Source organism: Microplitis mediator, chromosome 10 (genome assembly GCF_029852145.1).
Source record: "Microplitis mediator isolate UGA2020A chromosome 10, iyMicMedi2.1, whole genome shotgun sequence".
NCBI lineage: Eukaryota > Metazoa > Arthropoda > Insecta > Hymenoptera > Braconidae > Microplitis > Microplitis mediator.
Genome location: NC_079978.1, coordinates 6,476,518 through 6,504,146, shown reverse-complemented (window position 1 = coordinate 6,504,146; position 27,629 = coordinate 6,476,518). Strand labels below are relative to the sequence as shown.

The 27,629-nt window shown below is 30.6% G+C and overlaps 2 protein-coding genes across 6 annotated transcripts; both read right to left on the bottom strand.

Moving 5' to 3' along the window:
- Positions 1-652: 652 nt before the first annotated feature.
- Positions 653-14,513, bottom strand: LOC130676400 (5-hydroxytryptamine receptor 1-like). Of its 5 annotated transcripts, XM_057482553.1 has the most exons (9): positions 14,387-14,509; positions 13,803-14,199; positions 10,280-10,402; positions 9,918-10,053; positions 9,349-9,796; positions 8,912-9,207; positions 8,334-8,574; positions 7,707-7,913; positions 653-3,550 (listed from the first exon to the last, which is right to left on the bottom strand). In XM_057482553.1, the coding sequence occupies exons 5-9, from the start codon at positions 9,466-9,468 to the stop codon at positions 2,894-2,896; spliced, it is 1,521 nt and encodes a 506-aa protein (XP_057338536.1). In that variant the 5' UTR covers positions 9,469-9,796; positions 9,918-10,053; positions 10,280-10,402; positions 13,803-14,199; positions 14,387-14,509; the 3' UTR covers positions 653-2,893. The 5 variants fall into 5 exon arrangements, with proteins under 5 accessions (XP_057338536.1, XP_057338537.1, XP_057338535.1 ...); XM_057482554.1 differs by having other exon boundaries at positions 10,208-10,402; positions 13,803-14,513; XM_057482552.1 differs by having other exon boundaries at positions 13,803-14,513.
- A 2,219-nt stretch (positions 14,514-16,732) lies between these two features.
- Positions 16,733-27,613, bottom strand: LOC130675323 (cilia- and flagella-associated protein 58-like). Its single transcript, XM_057480906.1, has 11 exons — positions 27,485-27,613; positions 23,437-23,523; positions 22,943-23,071; positions 22,610-22,842; positions 21,531-21,807; positions 21,203-21,435; positions 20,595-21,006; positions 19,805-20,075; positions 19,112-19,626; positions 17,639-17,863; positions 16,733-17,523 (listed from the first exon to the last, which is right to left on the bottom strand). The coding sequence occupies exons 1-11, from the start codon at positions 27,515-27,517 to the stop codon at positions 17,251-17,253; spliced, it is 2,688 nt and encodes an 895-aa protein (XP_057336889.1). The 5' UTR covers positions 27,518-27,613; the 3' UTR covers positions 16,733-17,250.
- Between the last annotated feature and the right edge of the window lie 16 nt (positions 27,614-27,629).

Below are 27,629 nucleotides of genomic sequence, written 5' to 3'. Positions count from 1 at the left end.
TAAAAAATTTAATGTTACATTTTTTTTATTACTCAGTTCTAATTAAATTTTTTATTACTTCATTTTTTCATGACAATTATTTCTATATATATATATATATTTATATATTATTTTGTTTATGATTTTCATATATATATTTCTTCCGTAATAGTAACTAGTTATTTAACATGAAATTATTTACAAAGGCACAGGAAGACATGATGTATTTTTTATAAATAGACACGATTATTGTAATCTAGGTAATGTTTAGGTTTTTATAAAGATACATATATAGATATATATGTATACTATATGAGAATAAAAAGCGTGTATCAGTTTTATTAAATGTGTTGTGTATTGATCGAGCGTTTAGAATTAGTGATATTTATTTATTACTGACTTTATTATTTCGTTTTAGTATGACACAAATCTATATAATACAGAATACTGATGCCATTTATACGTTACTTTAAATAATCTTCATACATTTTTAAAATTTATAGTAATTACAATAAATAATAACAATAAATTTATTTAAATTTAACATTTAAACTCAGCGCGCTAACAACTTTTTATTTTAAATAAATTATTTCACACTTTTAAATTAACAGTTTCATAAATAAATCAAAGATTGTCTAGTACTTCACTCAATATATATATATATATATATATATTTTAGTATCTTAATTTATTTATTTATTATGATTCTTAAATAACTTTATAAGTACATTATATAATCTATCATGAATATAGTCTATTAATCTATGCGTTACATGAGCGTGGAAGATGTACCGAGACCAAGTTTTCAATACCTGCATGTATATAAAAAGATTTATGTGATGAGAGTACACTCAGACCTGGCGTTGAGGCCAACTTTTAGAATATATGAGATACAAAAAAAAAAAAAAAAAAGAAACTTTTAAGGTGTATCGACATTTCTTCTCGATATTGAAAAATATTACTACGACATTTATGTCAGTGATGATGCCCGCTCACAATTAATAGTATATTGTGCGACAAGGGATGAAACAAAACGATTTTTGACCAGAGTGAAGTTGGCTGACATCACCCACAGTCGAAATCGTGTTTCATCCTGAGACACTAGAGTTTTCGTGATCACCTGCATTGGAAGTTTCAGTGTCAGTCAGTCAGAACCAGTAGATTCCACACCAAGGGAGGAAAGTACGACATTGCAACCCGCGTCCTAAGTTCCTACGTGTGTGTATGCGATTTTTCACCAGACCTGCACCTGAAAGTTTAAACTTCTGCCTGGGAAGAATGGCGCACGCGCTAATTTTTATCATTCATTTTTCCATAAAAGAAAAGAACGATTTTCTTTCTAAACAGGGCAGGAAGTCAAACTTTCAGTGCGGGTACACGGAGAAAAACGGCTCAAGAAATCTACGAATTTTTATTATGCTGTCGACCGAACTCGAAACAGGAAGTTTAGTCGTCAAAAAATTATTATGCTGCACTATAATTATTATTGAGCCTCTAAAAATTATTTAGTTTCTACTATAATTCCTAATTTAGACAAATATTATCCCTTACAACTAGAATTTATCAATAAGTTTTAAGTATATAGTATTTTTTATCGTGTAGCGTAATCATTTTTTGGCAACTCAACTTCCTGTTTCAAGTTTCGCCGACAGCATAATAAAAACTCATAGATTTCCGTGTATGGTGAAAAATAATAAAGTTAAAAAATTTAATAATTATAATTTTATTTTAATTAACAATTAAATCGGAAGCGAGCAATCTCCATTATACTGAACAACTACTCACAAATGTTTTATTTATTTATTTATTACTATTATTATTATTTCTTTTAAATAGTTTGCTATCAACGCGCGGTAGGATTTGTGAATATACGTTTGTATGACCGTAATTTCATTCAATAGAGCTTACCCACAGGCATTCATGTAATCCTTATCCTCTTCACATGTACCTGATAAGTGTAATAACTTTTATTTATTTAATTTATCATTTTTACCTCAAATTTTGTGCCTCGAGATTTATCGTCTTCATTTTCATAACGTCGACACTCAGTTAATTATTAAATTTTTTAATTATCTATCGAGTGATCTCTCGTTACCAAGCACTAAATTTTCAAAATAATCAACAATTACATCCGAAGTAATAAATAAATTTGAATAATAAAATTATCTCTAATTAGTTGTTTTTAATTTTCTTTATTTGTTGTTTCATTTATCAAAGGAATTTAAACTCACCGCTGATAATAATTCGCGGTAATTACTTTCGCGGTAACAAAAACTTTTAAATAATTAATTTAATTACTTTAGAGTAATTTTAAACCCGATACTTGCCAGATTGGTTAACTCTTTCTTGTTCTTCAGTTCTATTCTTTTTTATTCTTCTACCAGCAACAATAGAGATAAAAAAAAAAGTGTTTAGTTTCACGTAATTCATAAAATATTACCTCGGTAATGTAATTGAAGATCTATTTCATCTAATTAAACCAAACAAAAGTTTGTTTGCTGATGAAAAATTTAATTTATCAAGTAATTGTTTTGTATTGATTCGATAGTCCGTACATTTGTTTGTTAAAAGTGGCCTGGGTAAAAATATTACCGGCAATAAATTTAAAAATGCAAATATAAAAAAATGTCCCTTTCGTAACTTTAATTAAAAACTTAATTCATTTTAAATTCATTGTTTTCTTTTGTCATTAATTAATTTTTAAAAATGTCGGGTTTTATAAAAACGAGTTTTGTGAAAATAAAAATCCGCAATATGTGTAGAGATATGCACATTGTTTTTGTTTCAGGTAACGAAGAGACAGAGATATACATTATATATTTATGTCTAATACGTATTTGTGGGTCCGAAAATAAATGCGCGAGTTTATTTTATTTAAATTTACCGGGAGTTAATTTTTTTAAAATGATGTTGATCATAGAAAACTCTCATTAGCAGGATTGACAGCGAGACTGACAGATTCGCAGGCATGATTGTCACCAGGCTGCTCGCTGTCGTCATCGTTATCGTCATTGTTATCATCACAAGGCTTAATAACATAATTATTAACAGGATCACCGTATTGACTTTGGTAAAATTCCTCCCTCATCATGTTATTGAGATTACTGCACCGGCAGCAGAGTATCTCACGAAAGGGTTTGCGGAAGTCTCTATTGAGGGTGGCATAGATAATAGGATTGAGCAGGCTATTACAATAGCCGAGCCAAAGAAAAAGGCTTGACAGGGATTTAGGAATAGCCTTAGGATCTGATAGAAAGGGTCTAACTAGGGCAAGAACAAAAAATGGTAACCAGCATACGGTGAAGGCAGTCATTATGATACCGAGGGTTGTGCTGGCTTTGCGCTCCTTGGCCAATTGAAACCGGAGCTTTTTCTGATGCGAAGAACTTGATACGCTGCAGGTACTATTCAAATGGTTTCTTACTGTTGTTGACTTGTTGTTGCCAGGTGTGTTTGTTAGCGTTGTCGATGACGAGACAACCGTTTTTTCAGTCTTTATTAACATCGGACACTGCGACTCGTTACTTTTTCTGGGACCACCCGCGAAACATTTTACTGCATGCCCACTACACTGTAAAGTTAACATTTTTGTGCTTTAATATTTTTATTTATGACTAAATAGGGGGGGGGGGGTGTCAATATTTGAAAATTTAACTTAAAAGATACACAGAAAAAAAAAGGGTTTCTGAGTGCAAAAGCTAGAAAAAGTTTCTTGAGGCGAGGAAAAATTTTTTCCGCTAAGAAATCCTTTTTTTTTGTGTACCAATTAAATACTGATTACTTAAAAAATTGACAAATAGTTCGTAAATTTAAATTAATTGGTACTCTTACATCTGAACGAAGGTATAAATTAATAATAAAATAGTAATGAGAAATAAGAGGGTAATAAAAATGGTCGGGAGATTTTTAATGAGTACTTTTTACTGAAAAGTAATATCTTTCTTTGATATAAATTTTATAGTTATACTTTTAATCTCAGCGGTACAATGATGATATTTATACGACTTTGATGCTTTGATAGACGATCCGTATAAAAATACTTCGGTGATCCATATTTATGATTCTTATTTAAATAAATAAAAAATACAAAAGTTTATCCTTAAACTCTTTTACAATCTTTGGGATTATGTATTTTCACTACCATAAGTAAATGTGATAACTTTTTTGCTTGAGAAGAAAAATAATATTTGGTTTGCCGAAAAAAACCAATACGTACAAAGAAGTGAGTTCAGACTATCGAGTTATTATGATTTTAAATTGAAAATAAATATATCGTATTTTTGCAGACAAAAATTTCCGCACCACCAATAAAATAAAAAGAAAATGATTTCATCTTTAAGAAGTCAAAAAAAGCGGTTAAGGAAAAGGATAAACTTGAAATTGATTTAACTCACGCGGTTATTTATGTTTTCGGTCTGCCGCGGTCGCGCGATCGCGTAGATTAAATTTAAATATAAATGTTCGTGCATGTTGTTCTAACACGCAATTTCCTTGTAGGATATGTTGGGAATAAAAAAAATTTTCACACAAGTTTTATGGCTTAATCGCGATCATCAGCAAGATTAATAAATATCCTTCGGCAAATCCATTCATAAGACAAAAGTATTGAAGAAGAAAAATAAGAGTAACAAAATGAATAAGGTGTAGGCAATATGAATAACTAGTTTTTTTATTCGATAAAATGATTTATTCCGTACAACATTCAAGTGATATGAGGTATGCCCTGGAGACTAAACAAATCGTCTGGTCTTTCAAGGGGCTGTCACTCTTTTATTGATCCACGCGGCACTACACTAGCATTATATTATATATTATATGTATTCGGTCGACGGGTGAAGAAAGTCCAGATATAATGTGCTGGTGGTATATTGGTATGTTCAGCACATCCTTAACTTCCCTGATAGCCGTTTTGATCGCAAGTTGACGGAAATCTACAACCGGAATAAGATGTCAAGTTGACCGCAAAACATTTATGGTGCAAATAGTTTACGGTAACTTGTCGTCGATTTGGAAACAAAATTTTGCATTCAAGTTTTTTCTCGCAACTTTTTGTTAGATTGAAATTTTTTTTATGCTCTTAAAATTATTTTCCCAACTTGAAGGCAACTTTCTGATTCAACTCCATTCCTAGAACGGCTGTAAATTCACGTCGACTTGTACTGTACACGGAGAGACTTTTTTGATAAAATTTACCCTACAATGTAGATTAAACCTGGGCCAAAAACAAAATAAATACAGAGAATAAAAAATTGATTTCTTTTCTTTTATTTAAAAATAACTCCAAGTTGAGTTTTTCTACTCCATATCTAGGAACGGAAGAGTAATTATTCATGCAGGCACAGTTTTACTCACAATTAACGAGTATAATTTATTTGATAACTCTGCCCGTATAGTTCATGATGTACTCGTATTACAGTCAAAACTTGTAACAGCAAAACTTGACGTAAACTTGACCGAAACACTGGACAACAATTTTTTAAAGAGAAAATGTGGCCATCGGGGTTGAGGATTTGCTTAACTCGATCACATTGTTGTCAGTTTGCATTTTTAACGCCGGTCAAAGACCGCTTTGATCGAATGTCGCATTTTTTAGTCTCTTTGCCGCGCGATACAAAGGATCCCGAAGAACTACAAGTGTTTTGCACCATATGTTTTGTTGAAATAAATTTTATGAATTATATTAACATACATTATACACAAGGGTTTAAAATATATAAAATATATGTAGTGAGATACTGCGATAGGGTGAAAGAATTTCGTTATTTATTTTTTTCAATTTATTATTTTATGTGGATGACCTATTTCACGTGGCTTTCGTCACTCTCATTGAGAAATAAGAGGAAAATATATGTGTCGAGGGTTGGACAGGGAAATGAAAAGTGAACAAGTAATTCCAATAAATCTTATAACGTTAAAAGAACCCTAATCCAAAAAATAGGGTGTAGTCTTACGTCCTAATACTGGATTGTCTATCTGCCGGTATCTAAGTCATCAAGTAACTTTTACCGTCAATGGAGCTTAAATGCAATTTATAAACCATCAACATAAACAAAAATAAATACACTAACTGATTGAATTGTTTATCTTTATTTTTATCTTTATCTCCGCATTTATATCTAGTTATTGTTTTGGGTTTTCTGCTTCATAGAACAAGAGCTTACGCCGAATAACGTCCAGCCAATTAATTTACCATCAACTTCCGTACCAACAGATTGGATATGTAGATCCGTTGATCCCTGGGTTTAATGTAAAATTTAGTTACTGTGAAATAACTAAATAACTGTACAGTGAAGCTATTAAATTTTTACTTTTCCCGAATTTTGTAAAATTCGTATAATCTTTTGTACACGGAAAGAAAATTATGGAAACGGTTCCCATAATTCTATAAATTTTTTCCTATACCAACATAGGATTTATCACTATATATTATGGGAGCAGTTCCTATAATTATAGGAATGTTTCCCATAATTATAGGAACAGTTCCCATAATTATGGGAATGCTACCCATAACATTATAGGAATGATTCCTATAATTATAGGAATTGTTCTTATAATATTATGGGAATCATTCCCATAATATTATGGGAATAGTTCCCATACTATCATGAAAAAATTAATTCAGAGAAAAGTGTGGTAATCACTTCTGCAATCCACAGAAATATTATTAAATATAAAAAAAAAATTCAAACATTGAAAAAAAAATTCATATTTGGTAAAAACATTAAAATTTTTAACAAATTTTTTTCTTTTTAACAAATTTAGCGTCGAAGAAGCTTCATTTGAATCTCTTCATACCATGAGGGTAATTTTTACACTATTTTGCAAAAAAATTTTTTTATGATATTATGGGAATGGTTCCCATAATAGTATGGGAACGGTTCCCATAATATTGTGGGAACTATTGCCATAATATTGTGGGAACCATCCCTATAATAGTATGGGTACAATTCCTATACCATTATGGGAACTATTCCCATAATTCATAGCAAAAGTTCCCATAATTTTCTTTCCGTGTATACAATTTTTTAAGACCCGACTATATTTTATTCGTATTGTCACTCTCCAAACTCTAGATGATTAATGAATGCTAAGAGATACACGAAAAATCCTATCCTAGATGTATAAAATAATGGAGGGACAGTAAAAAGTATAAAATGTCGGGTTTGAAATAGGAGATGAAGACTGTTCTGTTGTAGCAGTAATTTTATTGAATACGTAATGGTGCATTTATCCCGCCTCCATTACTTGCCTGTTAGCGTAGAAAATGAATAATTGACATATTCAGTGTCTCTACTTCTACCACAACTTCTGCTATTACTACTACTATTATTATTATTATTATTATTATTATTATTATTATTATTATTATTATTATTATTATTATTATTATTATTAATATTGCAACTATTATCGCTGTATCCATCTATCGAAATATTTAATTTACAAGCCCGGAAATGCTTTCACAATTATTTAGCTGAGCTGTTGAAATAACTTTTTGTTTTCCGTTTCTACAGTGAGATCATATCTGATAGAACGTACAAGCCTGGGATTAAAATATTTAATTAACGGATATGAATTTTAAATTTGAGATAAACATACCCTGAGGAAAATTGAGTGGGGGGAATTTAATTAAATGTTTTGGCGAGTTTTGATAGCATTAATCTAAGGACTAGTTTGATAAGATTATAGTTATAATTTATAATAAGTAATTGTGGCATCAGACTGACCGTTGTCGAAGCGCTTGAGCTGCGGTGTTGTTTGATCGTTGGAGTGTTGTGTGCAGTTTGACTGTCTGTATTAAGCGGTCGATTAATAATACTTGTGTGGTCCACGGGCGGTTCTATCTCCAAGTTGCAGTGCGCCTCAAGGTGACGCTGAGCTCGTCGTTCTTCCAGGACTATTTTACGAGCCGCGCAAAATATTCTGTAGTATACCTGCAGCATACAATTTCATTTATTATAACAATTATAATTTAATTATAACTCTGATCAATTATCATAACGATAGTAAAGGGCACAAAAATTTGTCGTTTCATTAAAATTCTCGAAATATTTAAAATATGAAAAATAATTTTGTAAAAAAACTTAATATTTTAATTGATGTCAATAAAGTAGATCAGTAAAACCGTAGTCCCTTCATTAAAAAAAAAATATATAAGACTGATTGTGTAATAAATTCAACAAATAATAATAATATATACATGTATGCTAGAAAAATATTACTGTATCTATACTATACATTATATAGCATGTCATGTTTATTATATAAATAATGTATGACATAAATGTCAAAATATCACTGTCATTATTATTATTATTGCAACATTTTTATAAATGTCATACTCGGTTACTTACTTGGATCATAACGAAGAGCGGAATGTAAAAACTACCGAGAGTCGCGTAAATCTGATAGCCAAAGTTTTGACAGACATCACAGTGCCAAGCGCCCATTACGAATTTGTGCTCGTTCCCGAGTATTAGCAGTGGCGGAAGACTTATGCATGCAGCACCCAACCAGACTAATCCAACGCATGTTATCATACGCCGTGGTGTCCTCTTTACCCCATATTCTAGGGGTTTTGTTATAGCCCAGTACCTGGACATTGAGAGATACATTTATACAGACAGTTGTATATATTCATGCTCGTAGAAGGAAGAGTAAATGAATAATTAAAATTATAATAATAATAATAATAATAATAATAATAGTGAACCCGGAGGTTAATGTTCAGGATTAAATTGAGTTAATGTATCGTGCTCATGTGTACATTGTATGTTTGTTTAGATGAAACAGGATGTGACGAAAAGGTGTTAGTTTTAGTTACTATAAATGTTAATAGTTATGATGATGATGTGGATGTTAACGGAGATGTTGATGTTAATGTTGATGTCGGTGATAATGGGATGGAGATAGGGACCAAGTAACGACTTACCTGTCTACAGATATCATACAAAGATTGAGAATACTGGCTGTGCAACTGAGCACATCGAAGCTGACCCATAGATCGCATAAAATGGGACCAAATGACCAGCTGCCTAGTATTTCGTAGAGAAGGGCCATCGGCATCACCAAAATAGCAACGCAGAGGTCACTCACCGCAAGACTGACAAGTAGGTAGTTGCAGGGTCGCCGCAGCTTTCTGACAAGGCATACCGCCACACAGACCAAAATGTTACCTATCACCGTTCCTATCACGATAACGCCCAGTATCAGGGCTATTGCTATTGCCTAGAGCCAGGGAAAACAGTGAACAAGTGAGTCATTTAATTTGCATGAGCAAACTTTCTAAAGTCATTTATTCTGAGCATCAGGGTGTAGCTTAGCAGCACTGCTGCTAGTCAAACTATCGATTTGTTTATTTTTTATTACCTGAAGAGCTGTGAATGAGGAATTTTTTCCTGGGAATCCCTGAAAAAGGTCCTCGGGGTCTTGGGTTGTAGTCGGCGTCTGTAGCCAAGTTGTTTCCGTATTCAATTCCTTCCCCTCCATACGATACTAGCCAATGCATTGAAGCATCCCAAGCGCCCCTTTGCACTCTGGCTACTTTTATTCCCGTTATTTATAATTTTATTCCATCTTCACTTGATATCCGGTCCCGGTTGGTTTTTTTTTAGACATCTAGGACCAAGATCAGTTGCCGTTTGTACGATATTTTTTTTACCAAGCCCACACGTTAGCGCTTTTATTTTATTCAGAGGCGATTGCCATTCAGAATACATGGATATAAAAACTAAATTTCATTGCCTGTGTCGTACCACCGCCTCCACCACCGACCCCGCAATCGACAGCAATACGACATGCTGACATTTTAAATTCGCTGAAAAATAAATTTGATCTACTCAATACTTGTTTTACATTTTTTTTATATTTTTACTGTCAACAATATCCTCCTCTATTTGCATTATTAAATTACATGTTGGTTTTATTTTAGTATTTACCTCCGTTAATCGCTAGAAATTTTTTACACTGCAATTATTTTTATTTTACGGTAAAAAAATTTTTTTCACCCGTTGAAAGCATCCCGAGATTTATTTAAACTCATACATCTTTGTTATGCTGCCGTGTAATTTACACCTGAAAGCACACATGCTTGATTATATAATTCCAATTATAATATATATTTTAATACTTCAAATATTTAAACGACAGACAAATGCGCGGGAATATAATTCCGCATTATTTTTATCTGCGCACTTATTGTAATAATAATAATTATTATTATTATTACTATTGCTATTGTCAGCGGAGAATTTCCGAGATAAATTTAATTAAAATAACAGGTACGTGTAATTTCTTTTACCAATGACACTAGTGAGCACAAGTACCATTTCGCTAATCCGCTTACAAATGCATCAGCGACTTGTAGATTTAATCGAATCCTTTAGCAGCTCTTGCTCTCTTTCTCGACATTTTTTACATCTATCTGCACATAAAATAATTTAAACGTAATTCTTATTCAGAATATAAATTTAAAAATAAAAAAAATTCAATGCATTTTTTTTAAATCTAATAGACTTTACTTTATTTAAACTCTTTTATCTTTTATTAATTTTCGATTGCTCTATTGATACAGCTGATTGACTGTAGTACTTTGCGTCATAAAAATATTCAATGGTACCTTTACTACAAAGACCACAGATATATATTTATATATGCATACATATAGTGAATTATGAAATGTATAATTTTGAAATATTGACAGTCGGAAATTTCAATGTCATTCAAATATTTGAATTAATAAAGATTTTATTTAATTCTTAAAGTGGAGTATCGATCAATAATATATATATATATATATATATATATATATATATATATATATATATATATATGTATGTATGGAAATATGTATATATGTATATAATAAATATACAAAGCTGCTATTTATGATTTAATGTGTCGATGGAAAAGATAAACTTTATATTCATTGAAGCCTTGGATAAAAAAAACACGATAAAAATTATATGAGCTCTTTAATAATAGACGAAACAAATGTTGAAAGTACTATTAATATCGGATATTAATAATTTTAATATTTTATTAATCGTTCGATACTTTTAGTAATTTTAATTTAAATATTTAAACATAAATTAATTTTTATTCTACACAGAAAAAAAGGATTTTTGGGGTAAGACATTTTTTTCGCCCCTAGAAAGTTTCAGTTTTCAATTTATAATGCAAAAAATTTCTTAGATACAAGTAAAAATTTTCTGGGGGCGGGTAAAAATGTCTTTTACCGAACAATCCTTTTTTTCTGCTCTGAAAAAAGTATTTTTTGCTCCAAAATATTTTTGTTTTCAATTGAAAATGCAAAAAATTTTTTAGACACAAGTAAAAATTTTGTGGGGGCGAGTAAAAATTTTTTCTACGAAAAAATCCTTTTTTTCTGCGTACCAATAAAATAAATTAAACATTGAATTGAGGTTTCATGAAATAGATAACATATTTTTGACATTTTTTGTCCCATTGTACCATTGTACGCGAATAAACGGATTTTCACGGGATACATGGTGATTAATGGACAGTATTTTTTTCGACAAGTCTATAGTCGAGTTTTTATTTTCCCAAATTCAAGTGTCAGCGCATATTGAGTGCCGCGGTATTTAAACCTCAACGAGGCCAAAGAAAAGTTTAGTTTATATGAGAGACAGACTAGCGAAGTTGCTTAGGGTAAAAAAAAAAAAAAATAAAAACAAATATACCGCGGGACAATTGAACCGGTCAATCAAGTAGCGTGTGTGCAACAAGCAGGGTCTCTTCTGCTCGTATACTATCCGTAGATGTCAACCGATCGATTCAATGTTAGCTGCGTCAGTAAATCCATTTTTGTATCACCAGCACGTCGATTGAAAACTGCTCTATGTGAATTTCTCACCCTTTTTTTTTAATTTTTTTTTCTCGACTCTTTTATAAATCGACTATTATTTTATCTTGTTGTGTTATAGCTACGACACAATAAACATTCTATTCAAATACTTGCGCGTTCAATATTTACTTGCGTCCTTGTCGTTTTGTTGTTTATATATATATATATAAAATAAATATACATATACAAATACATTGATCATCTGAACCGTAATCCAATTGTCGGTTAAAAGAACATATGTTATTCCCAACTGAGAGACTTTACACTTTCAGACCTGTATCCTTTTATATAAATTTAACATTTACTATAAAATGTAATATGATTTTTTTTAACCCAATGATATTACGATTTGGTCATATTACAATTCTACGGAAAATTGTTTTGTTATTGCATTAAAAATATGAATTTTAAATTTTAAATACCATAAATATTGTACTGAATTTTAATAATCCCCTATCTAAATATGTACTTTAATGAGAATATTTTGATGCAGATGCTGGTACTTATGCGACTAGTTCTGTTCCGGCAGCTTCTGCTTGCAGCAAGAACCTTAAATGTTTTAATTAATGAAGAAAGTTATAAAAGCTTTGAGAGGATATATGATAATCCTTCTGTCTTTTATTACTACACAAATTTATATTAAATAACTTATATATTATAATATCTATATATTATTTATGACGTGAAATTAATACTATCGTTATCAAACATATATTTTTCTGACATGAACTTCAAAAAATGCTGATTGATAAATTTCAAATAATTTACGTAAATTCAAATTATTTTTACCGCCAAACCACAAAATACTTTTTCAATTATCGAACACAATTAAAAAATTTTTCTATCCTTCAAAGCTGCAGAAAAAAATTTCTATATATATTTTTAGTAAAAAAAAAAATGAATGCGCTTCAGCGAAATAAATTTCAAAAATATTTAAAAATCATTTTTTATGACAAGCGTCGATAACCATCGGAAAATTAATTGTCTGTAAAAAAAATATAAAAAGTATTTTTTTGACAGGTCTGCTGACATCGTAATCAAAATTATTTTTAAGCTTTTAAAATCTATAATCAAATTACCTCATTAATAATCAGATGATTGAATAATGATTGAGATTATTGACACTAATTATTGAAAAAAAAAATAAAAAATATCCGATGGTCAAGTCGTAATAAAGTGCCAATCATAATGATCTAGCTACTACGAATTTTAATTAAAGCTAAGTAATTTAACCCAGTTATAAATGTACAATAGTATTCCCAAGTCGCCTACTCCCTGTTTGAAAATTAATACCCATAAATTTTTTTACTCGTGTATTAAATTATTTTCAGTAGCTCGGAAAAATAGTCGACATTTGTGTCTATGTTTGATGCATACAAATAATATTCTCCAGAGCAATGTGTGCAAATATCATCTCAGTGTCATACTATTGATACAACCATCTCGATAGACATGTATACATATATGCATATATGCTGCTATATATATGACTATTACTCGCGTTGCTTTTTGATACGGAATTGATTCTATTTCATTTGCAGCATTCCTTTCCAGCCGACTGCAGCAAGTATATAGACGATTTAAGCCGCGGGATGCTTGATAATATATATGTTTTATACCTTTTTTATTTTAACCGAGAATTCTGAAAAAACTTCCAAGTGTATCTCCATCCATCTGTATAAAACAAAATTTATTACGGTCATATTCGGAGCTCATTCCTACCTTACGAAAATAACTGATAGAGTACTTTTTTGATATCATATTTAACGACAACATATTTTTTCCTTTTTTCACCTAATTTATATTCGGGTCTATCTGTAGGAAATTTAAAAAAAATAAACCGCTTTCATTGCTAATAAAATTAATTTTTTCAATGGATAATATTATAGTAGTAAAACAGAACCCAATTAAAATTCACTTTGAAACAGTTATTTATAAAAATAAAAAAAATACTTACCAACTTTTATATTCAGTTTGTCTTTTAATGAATTTCAGATAAAGTTTTTTTATTTTTTTCGAGCTGATTTAAATGAAAATTAAATTTGCGCTGTGGTTATTCGTTTAATATACATTTAATGTTTGTGATTGTTTGCGGTTACTAATTGTTACTTCACACTTTTGACATTTACTTCATTCAAATGAAAATTTTTATATTTTTCAAAAACAATTATTTAATAAATTCACTTTTAACTGTCGTTTAATTTTCTACCCATCAGTTTCATTTGTCGGATTATTTATTTATTTTAAAAATAAAAATAATCACTTGTAATAAAAAATAAAAATTTTAAATTTCCTCCAGGAAGTAATTGAAAAAAATATTCCTTATTAACTTTAAATCCTGTAGATTTTTTACCCTGCATTTGGATGAAAATTAAAATAATTAAATTAATTGATAATTAGAAAAAAAATTAAAATTAACACGTCAATCTGACACTTGTCACTATTTTAAATAGCATGTGCTCCACAAATTATTTCTGCAAGAGACATTCAAATTAGCATGAGGATTTATAAAAAAATCGTGTAATTATCGAAGCTAATTACGGAAAAATTAAAAAATGAGCTTTTTAAAAAAATGTGTAATTTAAATTTTCGGTGGCTGAGCCGAATGAGGTGTGACCCGTGTGTCTGAACGTCTTCCTTTAACGTCCGTCATCCGACTAGACTGGGACGACGTTACTTGTCGTTGACCCGGACTTGGCTTGCAGCGCAAGCGCTACACCGCCAAATTATTGCCCTATCCGTAAAACCATTTTACTGTATACGTTTATACATATACATATATATTAATATATATATATGACGTAACATAACATATCCGAACGCCCTACAAACAGTAATGTTTTACTATTTTACTGTTGCGATCTTTGTTTTACAGCATTATTTAATGGTTCCAGTGAAGGTGCTTAATTTCGCGATACAATGCCACTTTAATGACTCTCATTGTGTCGCAGTTCTTTGCTTTTTCCGGGAAATAATTCAGATTGCCAGTAAGCTTTAAATTGATAAACATGCAACAAAACTACCCCTGCACTTTAATGTCACGTTTTTTTCTATTATTTTATTATCACTATTATTATTATTATTATTATTGTTATTATTTTAAAAATAGCTATTACTATTTATATATATATTTTATATACTTGAATTATATAAAACTTCCATTGATAAGATCGTTGTTTTGTCTGTTTAAATTTTTTACCCAACTAGAAACAGCTAGGGCTTGAGGGGATATGGAGCCTTGGAAAAAAAAGTGTAAAGAATAATAGGAGGGTGACTTGGCTGTTTACATTTATAATTTAAGATTTATGATAAAAATAGCTAAATAATCGAGTTTACTTATTTATTTTTTACTTTGGTTATTCTCTCTTCTATTTCGGATTCACCGTGCGCCGGTACACAATGAGATCGTGGCAGGTGATGGAATAAATAATAAATACAACAGTAATACCAGAGATTTCGAGGGTTTTAGTCCACATGATTACGGCGAGACCTGAGGGCCATACGTATTCAGGCCAGGAGGGTAATACGGATAGTTTGTAACAATTTGTTCCCGCCATCACACTGATATAATGTACGCAATTAACTTTCTTAATGAATTTCACCTTTCGGAATGATTGATTGGGGTGTGTGTACTCACACACGCACACACATATATATATACATACAGATCTCAAGATACCCTCAAAGATAGTGAACTGTATCGAGGTACAAGCCAGAACAATTTGTATGGTAAAACGGAATATAGATCTTATACCGAGACAAGTGCGGTAACTTCTGACTCCTGATGCACGATTGATCGTCCCAAGAACCGGGGATCGATATACGCTACCGAGGATACCCGGGTATCGGTGCTCTCAGCACGGCTACTATAAAGTTTAATTTTTACGAGAGTATCGCGTGTCGGTGATCAGCTTTTACAAATTATATAAGACAAGTAAGCGATACTGCGTAAAAAATTATCGGCTATCATGAAAGTGCATTTAATGAAGTCACAAGCGTGCTTTGCTGCATTAATATCATCATTATTTACTTACTTTATCTTAACTCTTTTATAATAATTATTTAATGGATTAATTAGCAGTGCGACATTACGTTGATTTTTCGCCCACTTTATCTTCATTCATTATTATATTAATTAATAATTATAACTATAACTATAATTACTCTGATGATAATGAATTTAAAAAAAATATTAGGCGTTAAATTGTTTAAAGATATTACTACTTAGCAGTGTATTGAAGTTTTAAAATTTATTCCCATCAGCGGAATTGAATCACGGGAAATAATCATCCCCGAGTTGTCGAAGGTATATAGAGCCTGAAGATGCTGTACAGAAAGTGCACTGGCGAGTAGATACTAGAGAGCAACTTGCTAAACTACTAGATAGACAACAAGATAAATATTTAGTACAAGGCGTGGAAATGTCGGTGAGAAGAGAGACCGAGTGAAAAGTTACGAGTGCAATTTTCTGAGCTTAACCACGGAATTATGCAATTTGTCGGCCTTTTGCCCACTACACTCCCAACAGCTCTGGAGCATCAACTTGAAGCGTCGTTAATGCTAATTTACAGTGCAGTGCAGTGCATTCAAAGACACTTTTTTTTTTAAATTTATTCCAGTCAGCTCCACACTTTTTTCCTTTCATGTTTCTCCGGCAGCTTTGAAACACACGTTAATTTAGCTAACAGATTTTTATACACAGAGATTAAGTATACTTACGCATAATATTGTGAACTCTTTTCCCGCAGTTTCTGCTCATTTTATTAAGCATTAATCCGCTTACTTATGTAACATTTTACAGAAAAATTGTTTTTTTTTTTCGTTTCAGTCTTTTTAATATTCAATGAATTTTAGATTAAATTGGGTGCAATATAATAGCGGGTGTGCGCACGTGAGGCGAATGAATGGTAGATTTAAAAAATGATTAAATAAAATACGTAACTTGATTATAATTAAAATCATCAGTTAGTGTATTATTAGTATAGTGAAAGAGTAAATACGTTATTTAGTATTTATATGATGAACATGAGGACAATAATGCATGACTGTGCACGGACCAATTGGCGGTTAAACGATTAATAACCAAGTTCCCGATAATAATTGTTCAGCCGATGGTACATTGTCGTACAGACAACATGTATATAGAGTACTCTGTAATAATGATGACAGCGATATCAGAGATAAACAATTTTCTATGTCATCAAATAATTTTCACTATTTCCTATTCATTATAAATATATATGTATATATATATATGTTGACATGAGTACCTGCATGTAGATTATATATACATATATTTTCATTAAATTAATACATACATGCTCTTATTGATCATGTTACAGAGTACTCGCTGATTGTATTACGAAGCCTGTTAATTAATTGAATTAAACTTCGCGTGAAATAATTTATTTAGCGATAATTGATTCTAAACTATAATAATTTTGTGACGGGGCGACGAGCATAGTAAATCCGCCTCCGCAATATTTTTTGTGATTTGGCGAAGCCGATGAACGGGGCGAGTCGGTCATCGCGGTTCCGCTGCTGGGTTTTGATGATTTTTTACGCTTCAATCCCAAATATTTGGCCCTTAGCTCACGTAATTCTTTACTCAGCCTCTCAACTTCGTATTTGTATTCATTCGCTCGGCACTCCCACATGTTTAACTCAGCAGTCAAGCACTGGATAAAAAATCATCATTTAAATTTAACGATCTTGTGTTTATGCGAGGGATCGTATACTTTTTTTTTATTTTTTCTATAAGATTATTTGTAAATCAATAGACAATTTAGGTACCTTCATCTGTTTGGCTCTTTCTCGCAGAGCCTCTCTAGCCTTAACGAGATTAGATATTGATTGCAGAGCTGGCTGCTTCGCAAGAATTTGTCTTAACTCCATGTACAATTTTTCAATTTCCTTTATTTTATTGGTTTTTGATATCACGATTTGATTCATTTTAAGTAAACGTTTTTGTAGGATTTGGATTTTTTTCAATAATTCCATCGTATTTGGATCCGAGCCCTTTAAAATAAATGAAATAAAATAAATATATAAATAAAAAGCTTTTTACGATTTTATATTTATTTATTTTGTTTCATTAATCAATTAATTTTTGAATTTATTTATAGAAAGCAGTAATGGTTAAATCAAACAGCTCATTAAAATAATCAAACTAATTATCAAATATTTAATAATTGCGGTTTAATAATTGCGTTGTGCTGAAATGTTATTAAATGTTGATTATTGTAATTGATTAATGTCAAAATAAATAAATTAATAGCAAATAAATGTTAAGGGTAACAATAATAATAATAATATACTGTAAAAAATTTGCGGAGTAAACGCGTATTAAATCTGAAGTGAATGTGGAGTGGATGACTGTATTTATTTAATCTCTTTGGAGTGACTCCGAAGGGGAGTTTATTTTAATAGTGAAACTCCGGTTTAGAGTAACATTCATTCCTAAAGGGAATTTATTTTAAAACGGTCTAAAGTAGAATATACTTGCTTCAACTTTACTGATGAGCCCAGTAAGTATATTCGGGGCGAAACCGTTTAAAAAATAGTAAATTCAGGACTTTGATTTTATTCAATAAATGTATTTTATTACAGTGCGTACTAATAATATTAGTCCACATGTATTTATTAATACGATTAATCTAATCTAAAAAGTCAATAAACAAGACCAGGAAAGCCGTAATTCCTTTAACAAATAATAATAATAATAATAATAATAATAATAATAATAATAATAATAATAATAATAATAATAATAATAATAATAATAATAATAATAATAATAATAATAATAGTAATAATAATAACAGTAATAATAATGTACTGTAAAAAATTTGCGGAGTATGAACGCGTATTAAATCCGGAGTGAATACGGAGCGGATGACTCTGTATTTATTCAATTCCCTTGGAGTGAAATTTACTCCGAAGGGGAGTTTATTTTAATAGTGAAACTCCGGTTCAAAGTAACATTCATTCCTAAAGGGAATTTATTTTAATATTAAAAATTTTAATTGTCGTAAGCGCGGATTTTAAAAAAATTCAGTTCAATCCAAAATTATTCCGCTAAAAAAAAACTCCTCATTTACTCCGTATACGGAGTGAATTTAGATTTAAATAAAATTCGTAATCATTCCGAATTTACTCCCGATTTTTTAATGCAATAATAATAATAATAATAATAATAATAAAATGAAATATAAATGAATAATAGAATAATGAAATGAGCAGACACGAAATGATTATTATTTTTACTTCAAGTTTTCTCCAGCGATGAATATTCAACGGGTTCTGTAGCTCTTCTTCAAGAGCCACGACTTTGAGTCTTTCTCGTGTCATATCGCGATTCAAGTGTAAAATTTCATGACGCAAATCACTGGTGTTGTTGAAGCTTTTAACCAATAACACTTTTTCGGATCGCAATTTACTTATTTCTAATTTAAGTAATCTAATATCCTCGAGCCTTTGAGAATACTCAGCCTCGCCTTTACGTAGTGTCTGATGTAAAAGTTTTATTTTGCTGTACTGTAAATTTAATTCGTCATTTCTACGAACGAGCTGGGTGCCTAGAACATCACGTTCGTTCATAACATTGTCGATATCTTTTTTCAAACGACTAATGTCCGCGTCAGCAACTTTAACGCCCTCTCGTAATTGTTTTTCCTTTATTTTATTTTCCTCCAGTGTTTTACGTAAATCCATGATATTTTTTTTTGCCGATTGCAATTCAACTCGAACAGATTCTTTTTCTTTTTCGGCTTTTCTCAGACCTGCAATAAAATCAATAATAAACTCTCTTCGCCGTTATAACTTTCATACTCTCTAACATATAACTTATCATAATAATAATAATTTTTTATCTCTATCATATCAATTCTCTATTCTCGCCACTCGATTCTCTATTTTCCCGGCACTCAATTTAGAATATGACTAAAATTAATCACTCACAAAACTCTCCCTTGGATATACTACTTTCCTTAATTGCCAGCTCCTCCTTCAATTGCTCTATTTGGTGAACCATGAGTTTCAATTTATCTCGCAATTCTTCAATTTCATCTTTTTTTACACTCAAATTTTTATTACACATATTTTTTTCAGCTCTCGTGCTTTCAAATAAATTTTGTTGATGACGAAATTTATTCTTCAGCTCCACAAGTTCTTTTGAATAATTTAATACCTCAGTGTCTTTTTCCTTTAATTTACTCATCAATTCTTCAATCTAATTTTTTTAAAAAACAAATTATACACCAGAGTGACAATTATTCCGATCATCTTTTAAACTCACCACTTTACTATTTTTAGAGCTCGCCAAGTTAGAAAATTTCGTGAATTATAAAAATAGTTTTTTTATCAGCCCAGTAAAATTTATGAGAAAAAACATGAAAATTCACTTAAAGGCATAAAAAAATTCTTATACTTTTTTTTTTAACCGCAACTTCTCGACAGTCACATTTTTGATCCATTGGAAATTGAGTTTACAAATGGCGCAAAAATATATATATATATTTTCCATAATAATAATAATGAAAATAAAATAAATAACATCTATTCGTATAAATTTAAAAATTCTCAGCGAGCTCCGAAAATTATATCGCAAAAAATTTATCAACATTTTTTATCTCAACATCAATTAAGATTTTTTCCAGGCGATATAAATTTTAAAAACGAGTAAAGTAATTATCACCCTAGGATATAAATAAACTCGGAAATTAATTAGCCAAGAAAAAAAGTAAATCACCTGGTGCTGTAGCTGAGTAACTTGTTGACAATACTTCTCCCTATCTTTTTCAAGAGAATCAATTTTTTTATTCAAAGAACAATTAGTGTGTAGTGCCTCCTCAAGCTCGCCCTCGACTTTGCGTTTACTACCTTCCAATACACTAATCTCAGTGTGTGTTTTTTCAAGTGTGTCTTTTAGATTTTCAAGATTTTTAATCACAACGTTCTTTTCCCTTACCGCCAAGTCAACAGACTTTTTTTCTTCTGCTATTTGTCGCTGGTATGAACTCAAATGAATCTCGGAGTTTTTCAAAGCAACTTTTACGTGCTCGAGATCCTTTTCCATCTTAGCGCGTTCTCTATCGATCTTCCCGTATTTACTGAGGCTCCAATCATTCTCAGCTTTGCACTTGGACACTTCTTCTTCCAACCTATTCACATACATACATTATCATTACTCTCAACTTCTGTACTCTATACATTGAATGAATTATTGCTGATAATTTTTATAGCCAGTAAAAGAGAAATAAAAATAACCAAAGAAACCGGAGATTGCACTTTACTCAGTCAGAAAAATAAAGAACAAAATAAAATTTAATTTATAATAATAGTCTCGCTACCCCATACCTTTTAATTTCCTGCGTCGCGACTTTGTATTCGTTAGTCTTTTCACCCAATATTTTTTCAATTTCTTTAACCCGTTTATTCGAATTATTCAATTCCGTTTGCAGGTTTAGCCTCCCGGTCATCAACTTGCTCACTTCCTTCCGCAATTTTTCGTTTGCCGCTCTCTGTTCTCTCAGCAGATTTTCAACCCGGCTGCTATTGTTGGCTGAATTTTTAACTGAGATATTCGCCGCCTGAAATATTTTTCATCCACCCGCCAGGAAATTGTTTATGAAAAAAAAAGCAATCGTGATCTCTATTTAAAATACCAAATCCTATTTTTTTTTACCTGCAATTGGTTCGTTTTTATCTTGAGCTCTTCCTCCAATTCCATTATTTCTCTCTCAAGCCTCTCGCGCACCAGGCGTTCTTTCGATATTTCATTCATCTGGATCTCCATGTTTTCCTGCATCTTGCTTATTTGATTCTCAACGTCACTCATCTTTTTCTCAAGCTCCTCAGTGTACATAGACTTGCTTTTTATACTTTGTTTCAATGTTTCAATTTCATTTGTCATTCGTTCTTTTTCAATAACCGAGTTTTCATTTTGTTTAGCAACTTCTCCGCTATAATATCATTTACTTTTCATTATTTACTATTCATTTTTTTTATAAATTGACTAACCGTCTGCAATCCCTATACATGACTGCTCGTATATCGCTGTTATATATTTTATTTTTATTGTTATTAAAATTTACCGTATCAAATATTCTCATTCGTTCTACAACTCATCGAATTTGATGACTGTACAAAAACGGAATTTTTAGAAAAATCAATACATAGAATTTTTTTATTACTGTCTTAATTTTTTCGTAATCTTTTTTTTTTTTTGAAAGATAAAAATTTTACACGAAAAAAAGAATTTCTTGGTGCAAATAATTTTTACTCGTCTCAAGAAAATTTTTACTTACTCTAAGAAATTTTTGGATCGTGAATTGAAAACTCAAATTTTCTTGGGGCGGGAAAAAAATTTTGTTTCCATTTTATAATACAAAATTTTTCTTGCGCCAAGAAATCTTTTTTTTCAAAATTTTGAAAGTTAAGTAAAAAATATATTCAGTATTGAATCTCAAAATATTCAAAAAATTTAATGTAACTAATTTTGGAATATAAAAAAAAAATTTTTTTCATCAAAAATTAAAACGTAGTAATTATTAATAAAAGTTAATAAATTAAATTAATGATCGTAAAAAAAATTGAAACTACGAAAAGTCATAAATATAATTTGAGATCTTTCCGATGATACAAAATTTAATCAGTTTGATTGGTTTTATTACAAAGACGGGTTGAAAAAAATTTCCCTTATTCTCCTAATAAAAAATGTACATAATTAATATTAATAAATTATCGAAAAAAAAAAACACTTACTCATCATCGATATCAAGTTTTTTATTTCTCTGTTCAATTTCACGATTTAATTTATTGATTGCAATTCGTAAATTTTCAATAGTCTCTTGCGCATTTTGTTCTCGAGTATGTGCCGTATCTGCGAGTTTTGAAACTTCAACTATTTTCTCATTTAAATTTGTTATCGTACATTCATTCTGCTCAACTGCTTTCTCGAGTTCGTTTATTCTATTTGTTTTATTGACTAAATCTTCCTATTGAATGATAACAATTAAATTTTTTTTTTTTAATCTCATATTAATCAGCCTCCACTTGACTTTTATCACTTGGACGATTTAATTTTCCAATTTTTACCTGTACTTGTCTTAAATTATCCATCAATTGCTCTTCGTCACGGCGGCATTTATAAAGAGTTTCAAAAAGTCTTGTGTACTCTGTTTCATAGGCTGCCAAGGTTTCATTGTTCTTCATTTCGTTGAGTAGCTATATGCGTTGAACGAAAAGAGGAAATTATTCAAGGGAATAGTATTGATCGAACACCTATTAAATTGGATATAGACTTGAGAAAGAAAAAAAATAAGCCGTTATAAAAAAAGGAGTTAAGAAGGTACAGAAAGAAAAAATATAAAAATAAACGGAGCTTAATAAGTCTAGAAGTGGAGCAAACATTTTTCTTGTCCCTCACGTATTATACATTATTTAAGATTTCGCAAACTCCCACGATATCTATATTAATGAATATATATTTATCATAAAAGTAATTATAATATTTAACACATTTATTCTGTTTTACGTAACTTTTATTTATCATTTATTCTAGGTGAAATATTTGTCATGATTATTCTTACTCGAGCGTAGTCACGTTCTAGAGTACAATAAATGCTTCCTGCAGAACTTCCTGCAGCCGATGGCTCACCACTTTCGCTTCCATCTTCCTAAATTCGAGATATTTATTAATATTAATTTTTAATTATAATTTATTTATTGGGTTCATTTATTTTTATAACTTCTACACAGAAAAATCGGACAAAACGGTAGACCCTGATAGCCAACCTCAAAACTTACCGCTGTTTTCGAGTTCAGAAAGCTCGAAAATCCCATACAAAAAAAAAGAATCGGCCCATTACTGGGTCGTGAATGGCTGCCAATTTTCAAGCATCGGCCAAAGATCGGCTAAATATCGGATGATAACGGTATGCCAAGCATTGGCCAATCGTGGCAATCAATCATCGGCCAAAGCTTGGTATCAAGAGCACTCGATCAAACCTTTGGCCAACGAACGGCGGTTAATTGTGCGCCGTTTTTATAAGCAAAAAGGCGGCTGCCAATGATTCACCATGCACGTGCCAGTATAGTAGCCATTTATTGGCCAATCATTGCAAACCAGGCATCGGCCGATCTATGGAAAAATTTGGAAGCTCGGCGACTTTGTATGGGAACGTTATTATTTGTAAATTTTTCGAGATCAAAAAATGGTTATTTTGTTGTTCAATCGAAAAAATACATTTAGTTTTAAATAAATTAATTTTTGTCTTACAATACCTTTTGAACGAATCAACCGATTTGAATTTACGGCGGCAATCGAAAGGGCTCATCAAGACTTAGATCCTTAGGGATTTGGAAGTCGATCGGTCGGTAGTTTATAAGTTATACGAAAGACACCTCAAAAAAAAAAATTGCCATTTTTATTTTTCGTGTAACTCGTAAACTACTCGACCGATTGACTTAAAATCTCTAAGGATCTAAGTCTTGATGAACACTTTCGATTGGTGCCAAGCACATTCAAATCAGTTGGTTCGTTCAAAAGATATTGTACGACAAAAAATAGTTTACTCACACACACGTCTATCCAGAAATGGTCAGAATAATTTCCTACTCGGAGAGAATTTTTTAATAAAATTTACCCTATAATTTAGAGTAACCCTGGGCCAAAATCGAAATAAATATGGAAAGAACAAAAACTGATTCCTTTTGTTTTAATTTTTACTCTTGATCATTTAAAAGATACTCGAAATTGAGTTTTTCTACTCTATGATTGAACACTGTCTAGAAACGGAAGAGTAACTACTCATCCTGGTACAGTTTTACTCAAAGTTAACGAGTAAAATTTTTCAGATATTTCTTTCCGTGTAGTCCTCAAAACTTCGAGATCTGATGAAAACTAGATTTTCGAAAATCGAACCAAAATTAATAACTTCCCTTTCTTTGAAAATTTTAAATTTCCATATCGGGAAGTTAAAAGAAGGGTAAGAAAAAATTTGCTGGTGTCAGAAATGTTTATGACACAAAATTAAATTTTATAATTACAAAAATAAAATCAGTATGCTTTGATTGAGTATAAAGTAAAATAAATAACTAATTTTAAAATTTTAATTTTCATGAAACTGAAGGACGTAAACTGTCAGTCGAACACGATGAAGTAACCGGGAAGCTTGATAGTTTGAAACTAAAGTTACAAAGCTCCATAACTTGCTTTATTGCGAAACTATTCACTCGGAATTTTATCTTTCCACACAAATCCATTGAGGGGAAAAACTAACGGACCGATAAAGAGAAGGAAAATACCCAGTAAGATAAAAGGTTGTTAACTTTTACAAGTTTCGGTTCAAAATTAGACCCACTGTGACCTGATAACTGACATTTATGAATTATAACTCAAATTATATCTTAAAATTACTGCCAACACTCAATTTATCCGACAGTTTTTCTTCAAAATTTGTCAACTTGGACAGATAATAATTATTCATTTAAATTTAAGGGCAGTAAAAATTTATCGCATTAAATTTCTCAGGCAATATCTTCCACTTTTATAATTTATCCAATTACCGTGAACTGTAATAACCGTATTAAAATTTAATTAATTATCCAATTTAAAAAAACTGAAGCATTGGCTAAGTAAAGGACAGCGTAATTATAATTTCGCCAGGATATAGATTTTTAAGAAAATTACTTACAGTGATATTAAATTAGTACAGTCGGTTTTATAATTACCGTTCAAAATTCAATCAAATTTGACATATTAGTTGTACAATAAAAAGAAAAAGACCTAATTAAATTTTCTGAGCTACAGAGAACTAGTAAAATTTGGACTTTCATACATTTGACATTGAGCCTTCGATTAATTACAGGTTTCATTGAATTGATTTTTCTCTTTAGCTCCTCAAAAATTTAATCGCATCTTTTTCTCATCATTGGCTACAAATATGTCAAATTTCACTAAATTTCGAATAGCAATTCTGAGTCCAACAGTAATACCTTAAATCACGTGGAACGAAATTTGTTAAAAAAAATCCAGTGAAATCTTCATGTCAGATTATAATCAAAAATTTTATTAAACAGGTAATTTAAAGAAAATGTAAGTAATTTTTTAAAAATTCATATCTCGGCGAAATTAGAACTTTGTTCTTTTTCCATCTAATGATTAAATTTTTTTTAATTAAGGGAATTCTCAGACAATGTCTCCCACTTTTCAAAAATATTCAATGACTTTCAACAGTCATATCCCGAGTTGAAAAGTTTCAGCATCAATTCAGACTGAATAAACTGCTAACCAACAGTAGAAAAAAATAAAAAGTGGCTATTTAAAATACATTAAAAAATGAGTCTGAACTCAGATTGAAAGGTCGTTATATTTCACTTTTCAGGACCATCAGGCAGAAATTAAGCTTGAAAATAAAATCAATTAGTCAGGCTATTCAGTTTGACAAAAGCGTCAAATCAGGCTCTTCAGGTTAAAAATATGTTTAATTGCAGCAGTGTGATCAGCTTCAAATCAGTGCAGAATTAAGGTTCTTCAGGTCGAAATTGTGCTCTATAATGACAGTGTGGCAGTTCCAATTCAAGTCTAAATTTTGTTAAATAGCATTTTATTCAGTTCGAAAATAAGCTCAAAAGTTAAGCTAGTTTTGAACTGAATAACCGACAGGTTATTTAGCTTGAATTCAGTGTCTTTTCAATTATATAGTAGGCTGTTCAGTTTTAAAACAGCCTGAAAATTTTACGTCAGTTTGAAGCTTAAGTTTATTCAGGTTGAATCCAGCTTTAACTTAATTCCACTAGCAGGCTGATCAGTTTGAAATAATTTCAACTGACAGGCTGAACAGTTTAATTTAAGGCTCAATTAAGCGTAGTCAGTTTCAAGTAAGGTTCAGTTCAGCGCAGTCAGCTTCATTTAAGGTTTAGTTGAGCCTAATCAGTTTGAAATAATGCTGAAACTTTTCGACTCGGGTATATGTATCAAAATTTTATCAATTCATTAAAAAATATTTGAAGCATTACTTGAAAAAAGGACAATTTCGCTGAGATAGGGTAGAGGTACCATTTGTGGACACTGCTTCATTTTTGGACATTTGATACTTTATTTTAATCAACGAAAAGGTATCAAATGAAATTTCCAGTTAATAGCGGGTTAAAAGTATCTTTGAATTCATTTTAAAAATTGATATTGTCATTGCGTCTTTTATAAATTATTTTGTTCAAATTTTTCAAGTGTCCAAAACTGGCTCTAAAGTGGCCAAACACGTTACCTCTACCCTATAGATTTAAAAAAAATTACTTAGTTGATATCAATTGGGAGTTAAATGAAATTTGTCAAATAATTTTCAGTAAAATTTTTATGTCAATTATAACTCAAATTTTAAAATTTTGTAGGCTAAAAACTAAAATTTAATCAACAAACTTCTTATTGATAACAACTATAAATAATTTTTAAAAAATTCTATATCTCGGCGAAATTGCAACTTGACCTTTTTCAATTAACGCTTTAATTTTTTTTTAATTAATTAATAGAATTTGAATATGGTTATAACAGTTGTCATTTGCATATTTAAAAATCAAGGGGTGGGGGTACTGTCTAAAACTGTCGTTAAAAAAAAAAAAATGAAATAATGAACTTACTCTCTCCATTTCTGCGTTCATTTCCATGTCCATTGTAGTAGCAATCAATGATCTATTTCACTTGAATTATTAAAACCACCGCAGAATTAAATAAATTATTGATAAATTTTATTTAATGTTTAAATGTAATAAAAATATAAATTAA